The sequence below is a fragment of the Hippocampus bargibanti genome, linkage group LG07 (assembly GCF_051943395.1).
Source record: "Hippocampus bargibanti isolate YZ-2025 linkage group LG07, ASM5194339v1, whole genome shotgun sequence".
NCBI classification, from domain to species: domain Eukaryota; kingdom Metazoa; phylum Chordata; class Actinopteri; order Syngnathiformes; family Syngnathidae; genus Hippocampus; species Hippocampus bargibanti.
Window position 1 is genome coordinate 27,247,700 of NC_142740.1, and position 11,924 is coordinate 27,259,623.

At 40.0% G+C, this 11,924-nt stretch overlaps 1 protein-coding gene across 5 annotated transcripts in view; it reads right to left on the bottom strand.

Annotated features, from left to right (window-relative positions):
- The window catches only part of LOC148896034 (protein-glutamine gamma-glutamyltransferase K-like), a 29,756-nt gene extending 18,401 nt beyond the window's left edge, over nt 1-11,355 (bottom strand). The window contains exons 1-5 of one of the 5 annotated variants that reach the window (XM_089001227.1): nt 10,976-11,029; nt 10,078-10,164; nt 5,141-5,203; nt 2,985-3,259; nt 1,719-1,910 (exon numbers count right to left, since the gene is read on the bottom strand). In XM_089001227.1, the coding sequence (XP_088857353.1) occupies nt 1,719-1,910; nt 2,985-3,258 (466 nt within the window). In that variant the 5' untranslated portion in view covers nt 3,259; nt 5,141-5,203; nt 10,078-10,164; nt 10,976-11,029. Of the gene's footprint in view, nt 1-1,718; nt 1,911-2,984; nt 3,260-5,140; nt 5,204-7,199; nt 7,219-10,077; nt 10,165-10,975; nt 11,074-11,316 lie in introns of those variants that run through there. The other 4 variants (XM_089001228.1, XM_089001225.1, XM_089001226.1 and 1 more) reach the window with 4 other exon arrangements.
- Between the last annotated feature and the right edge of the window lie 569 nt (nt 11,356-11,924).

The window sequence follows — 11,924 nt, forward strand, 5'->3', positions numbered from 1 at the left end:
CCCAGAGCTCAAAATCGGCTCGCTATCCGGAACATAGCAACCAAGAGCGGTTGCCATAGCAATAGTAGCCCAAAAATCTGAAACCCACCCCCACCGCTACCTCATCCTTCTTTTTCTGTTTTTTTTTTTTTCCCCCATCGTTCTCTAGCTCTCCTTTTTTGTCAATCTGCCCCGCTTCCCATCTCCTGGAAGAAATTGCAGCAAGACATCTTGATTTCAATCCAAAACCTGTTGCCATTCTTTTCGGCCATTTAACGGCTGCCGTTTTTAGACAAGAAGGCGGCCGATGTAGGGGCAATTCTCACACATGGAATTAGAATTCCCACTCATGCCTCGGAAAAGGATGTGACCGGCGATAGGAAGTCACGAAGCAAATTATTTATTTATTTTACTCCACATAAGTCCAATTTTTTTCCTTCTTGTTATCTGTACAGACACGCCCCAATTTATGAACGAAATACGTTCTAAACGGTCGTTTGTAAGGTGAATTTGTTCGTAAGTTACTATATTTTGTATGGAATGTATGTTTAAAGGGCAACCGACGTCACTTTTTTGTTTCTTAACTGACATCAGAAAAACGTTTTATAGCATCTAAAATACCCAAAACACGCAGTATGCTATTTTTATTCAAATGCAAAACACCAATAAAATTGACTTCAAGTGTCCAAAATCTGCAAAAAATTGAGCTGCGAATTGGCATTGTCAGAAAGTCCCGCCCCCAGTTCGTGATGTTACGCCAAGACGTCTTGCATTGCTGGAGAATCCAAACAATGGCTTCAGATTTGGAGAATATGCTTTCTTGTTACACATCTAGTTATGAATATGATTCAAATAGTTCTGAAGAGGAAAGCATACATGTTTGCAATCGATTAAATACTTTATTCCATGCCATTTTGAGGCAACATTAGGGCAACAATGGATCACCAGAAAAGTGGCAACCTCCGCTTCCACAGGCTGATAAATTCCTTATATGGAGCTTGGACTCCCTCTTCTGGCGGCTTTTGGGTGCAACACGGTTCTCAGACTAAACATGTACAGCAAAATACATTGAGGTGATGGAAGGACTGCTGCAATGCGTCTTTTTTACGGTCAGGGGGCGGTCCTTTCGTGACGTCACGTACGGACTCGTCACCAACTGAAAAACAAGACTTCCTGAATATTCAGCGTGAGTCTTAAAACGTAAAATATAGCTATATGCGGTGGAATCTTATTAAAATACGCTCAGTAGAAGTCATTTGAAGCCATTTTACAAATTATGGACACAACTTGTCCGGAGACGTCGGTTGTCCTTTAAAGCTTATATAAGTCTGTTTAAGGCTTATATAAGCTCTATAAAGATATATAATAAAACGACTTTATTATATAGTACAGTTTATTTCTTTAATTATAATACCATAGCACATTTATTATACATAAAATAAGGTATATTTTGTGTAGTTTTAAGGCTTGGAAAATTAGAATGTAGAAAATGATGTTTTATGGGGACCTGGGAACGGATTATTCTCATTTTAATGGTTTCCTATGGGAAATTAATTTTTGGGATACACCCTTTTCGCCTTACACACTGTCTGGGAACCAATTAAGTTCGTAAGCCAAGGTATCACTGTATATGACATGTGTGATACCGCCCCCCGGTGGCCAAGGCATACTTTTTTTTTTTTTTTACTCTTACCCCACAATGAACACAATTCCAATGCAGTGAATCCCACTTGACTGACCTGTTTTTAATTCCAGGTGAAGTTTGTCCGTGTCGGGTCGGAACGGTCGCGAGAGCGTGAGACACATGTGGAATGTCTGTCCTCTCCGAATGATGAAGTCGTCGCATTGGTAGAGGTGCGTACGATGCGCCAGGCGCTCGCCACCCGTTTTGCTCCTCATCAAGTCGATTGATTTCACCTTCAGGGGCAACTCTGCAGAAGCCGAGCACACAAGCAAATGAGTGTCGACCGGGGGGGGGGGGGTTCGAACCATTCAGAGATCAGGTGTGCCAAAGGAAAATATCCATTTTACCGTAATTGGACCATTTGTTCGTCTAACTATGCGGCGACGTATAGTGACAGGTCGGACGCAGAACAATTCAATGTTCTTCCAGAACATGGCGGAGGGTACAATTAACCGTTGAACAAAATACGGTACTCGGTGTGTGTATCCCAAAAATTATTTTCCCATAGGAAACCATTAAAATGACAATAATCTGTTCTTTTTATTTAACTTTGTGATGGTCGTTGATGGCTTGATGGAATGGAGTGACCGGTTTCATTAGCATTAAACACTTGATGAGGAACGTAACCTTCTTCTTTCGCCATCTTGAGAAATGATCCATTGTAGGTGCTTTCTCTGCGATAATTTTATCTAGTTCCTCATCAATTGTGTTCTGTTTAGCTGGGTTGATAACTTTTTGCATCAAGTGTACAGATGGGTTGTGCGGGTTATTTGTGGAGCCTGATTGATGGGATATTTTAACCTTGCAGTCTACACTCTGCCTTTGAGTCGTAAATATCTTAATAAACAAATACACTAACAGATAAATAGATAAATAAATAAATAAATCCCTAAATAAAAATACGTAAATACAGTAAAGTCTCGTTATATCGATATCGGATATATCGATAGTCCTGGTTATATCGATATTATTTCTATGCACGCACGGAGAAAATTACATGCAAACAGGGTCGGATATATCGATAGTCCCGGTTATATCGATATTTTTTCGGACTCCCTTGAATATCGATATAACGAAACTTTACTGTAAATAAATAAATAAATACATACATACATACATAAATAATTTTTTTCATTGATTTGCTGCAGGGCTCTGTCCCGGGCCCACACAATTATTGTTTTGCTCTGACATTTTGTTTGATGGTGTGCTTGAGGATATTAACACGAAAATTAACACAGTATGTCGTCGCTGAATAAAGGCTGAGAAACAAAAGCGGAGACAAAAGACAAAGGACAATACGGCGACCTTGCCAAGTATGTACCTCCGAGCTCGCTATCGCCTGGCGCAGACGTTTCGTCGGGCTCCTGGTAGTCTTTTCCCTCTTCGAGGCCCGTCACGAGCGTGTTGGTGATTTCGTCGTCATTCTCGGGGCAGCAGCACTGACCGACGCGGCGAAACCACCGCCTGCACGCATTGTCGTCTTTGGGGGGCTCCTCGTAGCCCTCCTCGGTATCTTCATCCACCGAGGTGAAGGTGACACTCGGGAATCGACCCACGGTGGACATGTTTCGAAAGGAGTGTGTCTCCGCCGGCATCCTAGGAAAATATTGGTTAATCAGACTTGTGATTTACAAAGTAATGACTTATCGCCATTTGCTTGTTATTAAGCAGGTGCTTAAAGGACAACCGACACCATTTTTTTGTTTCCTAACTGACATCAGAAGAACGTTTTAGAGCATCTAAAATAGCCAAAACACGCGGACTGATATTTTTAGTCAAATGAAAAACACTAATAAAAATGACTTGTCCAAAAACGGTTTATTCTCATTTTAATGGTTTCCTATGGGAAATTAATTTTTGGGATACACACTTTTCACCTTACACACTCTGTCTGGGAACCAATTCAGTTCGTAAGCCAAAACTTCATCTCTCACTGACTTCTCTCTGACATGCTTTTACACACTTTTTCGCAAAGTAAGCCACTGCTACCCCCTTTCACTCATCCAGTTATGATTATGATTCAAATAGTTCTGAAGAGGAAAGCATAAATATTTGCAATTGATTAAAGAAGTACTTCCGTATCAATTCGAGCCAACGTGACTGCAATGTAGCGTGCCAGAAAATACACAAGATGGCGCCCAAGCTCTGTTGGTAATGGTCTGATTTGACTGCTGGGAATTTTTATCAACTAGTATCAAATAGTAGTCTTGGTGCAACACACAATGATTCACCATGGCGTTATTTGTGTGTTTTCTTTCGAATTTCGCCATCAACACGGATCAACACAAAGTTTTCAGACCAAACAAGGTACTGCAAAATGCATTGTGTGTCGCTTTCTCGGTCAGGGGCGTTCCTTCAGTGACGTAGGGTGAGGACTCATCACCAACTCGAAAACAAGACTTCCGGAATATTCAGCGCTAATCTTAAAACGTAAAATATAGCTATATGCCGTGGAATCTTTGTAAAATACGCTCAGTAGAAGTCATTTCAAGCGATTTTACAAATTACGGAAACAACTTGTCCGGAGACGTCGGTTGTCCTTTAACGCTCTATGGTCACCACGGTAATAAAATACACCACAAAAACAAGTGAAACAAAGACGGATGTAATGTGCTAATTTTTCATTTTTCATAATAAAACATAGTTCGGATTCAGATAATAAATAAAAACGGAAATTATGTAAATTATTTATTCTTTCTGCGCGGCCCGGTAACAAATGACCCACGGACCGGTACCGGTCCGCGGTCCGGGGGTTGGGGACCTCTGCTTTACACGGCTCCGATGTAGCTTTACAGCTAAATTAGTGATGACTCACATTTAATTAGCACTATCAGCCTTTTGTTTCCTGACAGCCTTGCTTCCTCTTTCTCTTCTTTATTATCATCATTCCCACTGCACTAAAATCCGGCGAGAGATGCCGCAAAGGGAGTGGGGGGGGGGGGGGGTTTTAAAAAAAGTATCCTTCAATCATAACCGATGGCGTTAAAACAGAAATTATGAACGCGTTGAAGTAGGATTGGAAAGAACGGGCGTAAAAGATTTGTCACAGTAGTTTGATAATTGCATCCTTTTGTCTGCTCATTATAGTAATCTTTACCCCCCCCCCCCCTCCGCAGCCCCTCCCTCAGGCTTGTTCTGTACAATATTGTATCAATGCACCCACTGTGACATTTCTTTTTCTCTCTTCACATTTTGATTCAATTAGAAAATTGATTCATTTTATTGGCTCCGCACACACTGCTACTGTTTGTCTTTTGTGGAAGCAAAGTGAAAATCGTGGAAGTGGTTCATTCATTCATTCCATGATCTGAATCGTTTATGCTCGCAAGGGTCTTCGGGATGGGATGTCTTTGGACAGTAATCAGGTCACATCCTTGTTGTTAATTTGGCCAAATTAAAAATGTATCAAAGTTGCCTTGAAATTTTGTATGCACCCCAAAAATGTTGTAAGTCAAGACAGGTTTTCCATATAAATACCTTAATCCGTTCCAAGGTCCTCCAAAATCCAGACAGAAATGTTTTCCAAACCATAAAACATATCTATATATGAAAAAAAAATATGTTACAAATATAAACACACAACAAATGACAGATGTACTGTAAATGAAATGGTGTACTGTAAATGAAATCAACCCAGCTAAACAGAACACAATTGATGAGGAACAAGGTAAAATTATCACAGAGAAAGCACCGACAAGGGATCATTCCTCAAGATGGTGAAAGAAGAAGGTTCCTCATCAAGTGTTTAGCGCTGATGAAACCGGCCACTCCATTCCATCAAGCCATTAACGACCATCACAAAGGTCAATAAAATGACTTTAATATACAGTACAGTTTATTTCTTTAATTATAACACAATAGCACATTTATTATACATAAAATAAGGTATATTTTGTGTAGTTTTAAGTCTTAGAAAGTAAACAAAAATATGTTTTATGGGGATCTGGGAACGGATTATTCTCATTTTAATGGTTTCCTATGGGAAATTAATTTTTGGGATACACACTTTTCGCCTTACACACTCTGTCTGGGAACCAATTAAGTTCGTTAGCCAAAACTTTATCTCTCACTGACTTCTCTCTGACACGCTTTTACACACTTTTTCGCAAAGTAAGCCACTGCTACCGTCTTTCACCGTCCCCCCTTTTGCTTTCATTACCATGGCGACTATCACATGAAGGGAATATAAACCTTGATTCAATAGAGCGCAATCCCATATTGAATTTTCGTTGATGGAGGCAGCACTTCATTACTGAGCTGTGATGCATCCATGCCACGTCAACAGCAAGGGCTTTGAAGGAAAATAAAAAATAAAAATAAATAAAAGCGACGCGCCAACAATAGGCTTGCGTTGCATTCATATGAAAATGGCATCCAGGACAATGAGTCGGCTGCAAGTCGACAGATAGGCAGAGAAACTGTCACAAAACACATGCCTTGAATCTCGAGTGCATCATGCTGCTCCGCCGATTGGCTGAGTGCCCTTTAACAATGCCCCCCCACCGCACCCCTCCCAAAGAAAAAAAAATCCACAACAACCCGATGAACAGGCGAGATAGTCGTAAAAAGATGACAATCTTCTTTTCGTTGCATAATTCACACTCGAAATGGCTTGGCGGGGGGAAAAAGTCAATGAAGCCAAATGAAATATTTTGAAGGCAAATATTTGAATGTATTTTGGGTGGGTATTTATTAAATACTAATCCCTAATACAATATTTATTATGATGTCGATTGTAGACAAAAGGATTATACAGTGAGACCTGAATTTACAAACACCTTATCTTACAAACTTTTCGTCTTACAAACGTCAAATTTCTGAAAATTAAACCTTATAATAAGCACTATTTTCATAATACACACCCACCACGGCTGGCGGAGTGATCTTCGGCGGAAGCGCACGACCGAACAGCACCAGAGGTTAAGTTACCAACAGTCCTTATGGAAGGTGACTCTCCTTCCATAAGCCATCAACGACCATCAAAAAGGTCAATAAAACTTTATTTTACAGCGCAGTTTATTTCAATTACAGTCCTCATGTAATGCGCCTTTCTTTCCAAACAGCAATTCCCTTTGTCCTTCGACCTCCAACGCCATTCCATCAAGCCATAAATGACCATCACAAATGTAAATAAAGTGACTTTATGATACAATGCAGTGTATTTCATTCATTACAATACAATAGCACATTTATTATACATAGAATAAGGTAGGTTGTGTGTAGTTTTAAGGCTTATTTAGTTGAAAAGTATATTTTATGGAAAACCGGGAACGGATTATTCCCATTTTAATGGTTTCCTATGGGATTTTTATTTTTAGATACACACTTTTCGCCTTACACACTTTGTCTGGGAATCAATTAAGTTCGTAAGTTGAGGTCTCACTGTATAGGAATGAAAGATAATAAGATCATTTTCAAGGATATAATCACGGTTCAATTGTCCTGACCGCGCGCGCTACAAACTCGCCACGGACACCCTCGCCTTCACGCACAAACAGTACACTTGTTTCGTTGCCAAGCACACAGACAAGGCTACCTGCAGTTGAAATTTGCATACTCGGCACGGGCAGCCAATCAGAAGCCTTCTTCTTTCTTCCGGACTTTCCCAAGCGTTATAAGGTCGCGCATTTGCATATCATGTTCCAAAATAGATGCACAATCCTTTTCATCGATGGACCACTCCTGTACGACTGAGAGCTTACACAGACAAAACGTAAATTTACGTTAAACCGTGACTGTAAAGTGTACTTGAGAGGTATGAAAGGCGCTTAGTGGCTTATAGCAGACATCACATTTCTTTTGTGCACCATGACGACAAACGGCAACAAGAGCAAAATTTTCAGCTGAGAATCTATATTTACTGTAAATTAAGCAAGGTAGCATTTATGGTAGGTACAGCTTTAATTCAAAAAAATAAACTTTATACTTTGCGACAATGTTTTTTTTTTTTTGTGATTACTCGTCTTATTGTGTTTCAAGTTATGAAAAATGGGGCAGGCAACTTTTCAGAGTTGTGCGCTAACTTTTTGTCATGACTTTCAGACACTGTGTTTACTATAATTTGAACAAGTTTGGCGGGCCGGATTAAAAAGGCTAACGGGCCGTGTGTAGCCCGCGGGCCGTAGTTTGCCCATGGTGGGCTAACCGCACCGCCGGTGTATATTATTTTACATAAAAATAAAATGCAAAATGGGTAGTGCGTGTTGTAAGAACCTCGGCATATAAAACGTGCCTTAGCTCACGTTTCAGCGACTACCACAAGCAGGGAAGATTCAGTGTGAATGTTTACCACAGAGCGGGGCTCCTTGTACACACAAGTGAAAACGTAAGCCATTTTTTGGCACCAACCGCGACGACAATGTATTCGCTGGCTTTAGTGGTACATACAGCGACGCCGCACCTTGGGAAGATTATACAGTCAGCACACGACCAAACAAAAAGCAACAATAAAAAAAAAAGCCGCTGAATGCATTAGCATAATAACCCCAAAAATTTTGTCGGAGGAGTGCAGCGAGCGACATACTGTGCATGTTAACTCATTCGCTGCCATTCCCGAATTTATTCGGCAATTGAAAAGTGTGATGTGGAGTGCCATTCGCGAATTTGTTCGGGTTTTGGTTTTTCTTGCAGAGAGTGCTGATAAAGCGCTGGCCAGACTTCTGGCAATGTTTTTTTCCCAACCATGAAGGGGCAGCGTTTTCCTTTTGTCCATGTTAGCGCTTTGTTAAAGCTTCAGCTTTTGTCCATGTTTTGTTTACTATTTGTCCTGTTGTGTTTATTATTTTGCTTTGTGTTGACTATTATGTGAAGCGTTTTGTAACGCGCTATATAAATTACAATGTCTTGTATTGCATTGCATTCTATTGTATTGCATTGCCTGTCTATATACACACTCACATTAGTGGCCTGAGTTTGTGTTATTTGCGGGTGGGTCCGTGCGAATGGCTGCCGCTGCTCACCCGCAGAAAAAACACATCTAATTCAGTGACTGTAAAGTGTCCATGACAGTTTTGAAAGGCGCTTAGAATGTATTATTATTATTATTATTAAAGTGCTATATGAATCAATATGTATTGTATTGTATTTTGTACAGCTGCCCCCATTTCAAGCTCATATAACTCCAGACCCATATAACTTAAGAATTAACTTTTTTTTCCCTAGGGTTTCTCATGCTGCATTGAATGTTTATGTAGTCCAAAAAGTCAATATCATGTGGATATATATATATAAAGCGCTGGTCAGACCTCTGGCAATGTTTTTCCCTTCCACGAGGTGGCAGCATTTGCCTTTTGTCCATTTTAGCGCTTTGTTACAACTTCAGCTGTTGTTAAAACGCTATAAAACGCTATGTATGTATTGTATTTTGTACAGCCGCCCCCATTTCAAGCTCAGATAACTCCAGACCCATATAATTTAGGAATTAACTCTTTTTTTTCCTCGAATGAAATAAGATAGTCTAAGGTTTCTAACGCTGCATTGAATATTTATGTAGTCCTAAAACTCAATATTCTATGGGTCCTGGAATTCGAGTGACAATGACAAAAACCCTGGCACCGGAGTGGACACATTTTTTTGCCCATCGTCTGGCAGTGAATGAGTTAAGTGTTTGGCAAACAGATTCCATCACCTGACGCGCAACATTCCACCCAACCAGACGCCTTGAGCGCAGAAAATTCCTTGAATGTAGATCATCCCACAGACAAACAAACCAAAAAAAAAAAAACAGACAAAAAAGTACAAACAATCCAACATGGCTTCCTACAAAATGCAACAAGGCCCACTTGTGATCTGCTTTGCCTGCAGGCTGTTTCTTGTTGAGGAAAGGCTGGCACAAACAAAAGGGAATATTCATTTTTTTGGGGAATGTTGAGCTTAAAGGCTTGCCAGCGTTGTAAAAGATTACACACGATGCTTGTTGTGTGCTCGACGCGGATTTAATTCAAAGTAAGCGGTGCCAAAAAATAACATAAATAAATACATAAATAAACATAAAAACGTATAAAGTCAAGTAGCCCAAAAGTGGCACATTTTGAATTAAGCACAATTTAGGGATTTTGCTATTTGGAATAAGATGAGGGTGGAAGATGAAAAGGTTTGTTTTTCTCATGGCAAAATAATAAGCTGTAATCATTTTAGGATGCTTTTAAATACAAATTGAGTTTTTTGGGGGAATAGCAAAATACACTGATACCTTGGCTTACGAACTTAATTGATTCCAAGACAGGAGTGTGTTAGACGAAAAGTGTGTATCCCAAAAATTAATTTCCCATAGGAAACCATTAAAATGAGAATAATCCGTTCCCAGGTCCTCATAAAACTACACAAAATCGACCTTATCTTATGTGGAATAAATGTGCTATGGTATTATAATTAAAGAAATAAACTGTACAGTATAATAAAGTTCTTTTATTTACCTTTGTAATGGTCGTTGATGGCTTGATGGAATGGAGACTGCCTACTGCCCGAAGACAGTTGGGATAGGCTCTAACACTCCCATGATGCTTGTGAGGACAAGCGGATAAGAAAATTAATGGCCGGATGAAAATATAGCATCAATTTTTTTTTAACTCATTCACTGCCATTCACAAATTTATTCGGGAATTGAAAAGGATGACGTGGAGCGGCATTCCCAAATTTGTTCGGGTTTTGTAGTTTTTGGCGGGGGTGTGCCGATAAAGCACTGGTCAGACCTCTAGCAATGTTTTTACGCTTCCACAAAGGGGCAGCATTTGTTCCAGCTGTTGTTAAAGGGCTACATAAATCAATATGTATGTATTGAATTGGATTTTGTACAGCCGCCCCCATTTCAAGCTCAGATAACTCCAGACCCATATAATTTAGGAATTAACTATTTTTTTTCTGATGAAAGAAGATCTTCTAAGGTTTATTACGCTGCATTGAATGTTTATATGGTCCTAAAACCCAATATGCTGCAATTTGAGTGAAAACGACAAAAACCCTGGCACAGGATTGGACACATTTTTGCACATCGTCTGGCAGTGAATGAGTTAAGAAACTGAGAAATCAACAGTTTGCCTCAAATTACCACATTTATCTTTTTACTAACAGAATGATCAAGACAAATTCACCAAAAACAATTGCACAAAGCTGAAAAATTACAAATAGCATTTGTAATTTTTAGCTTTAACGCCAGCGAAAAGGTCTTCAGTGACCGCTAGGAGACACGTTAGCATTTTGGGCTAACGTAACCACTCAACTTAGCCATTGAAACAACACACAGTGAAAATATCATGCCAAAAGGCCCAACGCTTCCCACAAACTACAAAATAAAAGTACGGTATAGCAACTCACTCAACTCAGTGGCAGTGTGACACACACACACAAAAAAAAATAGGGTCACATGGAGGAGGAAGAAAAAGAAATTGTATTTCTTTTCCTGAAGGCTTTGCTGAGTTTCTGAGACGAGTTGCGCGTTCACGCCTCTTTTAAGTAGTGCTCAGAAGCTGAGGGCACACCCCTCTTACCACACACTCTCTTACACACTCATTTGAATGTTACGTGTTGGCAACTTCTCCAATGTCAGCTTTTGATTTGTCGGTAGGAATTTAAGACTGTTTGTTTGCTTAGCATGAGTAGTCACTTCATTTTTACCTCTACGTGAACCCCACGACACCCCTTCCAGTTTTACTCACCCTCTTGCGTCACAACGTACGTGAAGAAAGCATCCACGGACACCTTTGTGAGTAAGAGAAAGGACGGAGGAAGAGGAGGTGACGTTGGGTTCATAGATGATCCAATCTGACTGAAATGACACATGGCATGACCGGATTCATACGTCATCTGCACTGGCTGGTTAAATGGCTTCACTATGGAGCCTTTGTAGTCAAAGTGGAAGAAAGTAATACTTACTCACCCGCTGAAGATGAAGCATGGCGCACATGATGGGAGAGGGAACATTGGTGGGTGTGTGGGAGGGGGATGGGAAAGGCAGTCATGTTTTGGAGATGGGGACAAAAATAAGTGCCAGGGAGAAAATCAATCCAGAAAAAAAAAATATATATATATATATAAAACGGTCGTAAGTCAAACGGTTGTAAGTCGAAATGCATTCAAAATGGCTGACGCGAGGTTTGTACGACAAAATAGTTTACGATGTGAATCTGTTGTTTTTAAGCAACGTTTTCTATTGAATACGATTACAGGTAACATCCGACTTACGACCGAGTGCCGTCAAAATGTTCGTAAGTCAAAATCCATTTGAAATGTTGAATAGAGACTCAGAGGCGAAATGACTCGCAAA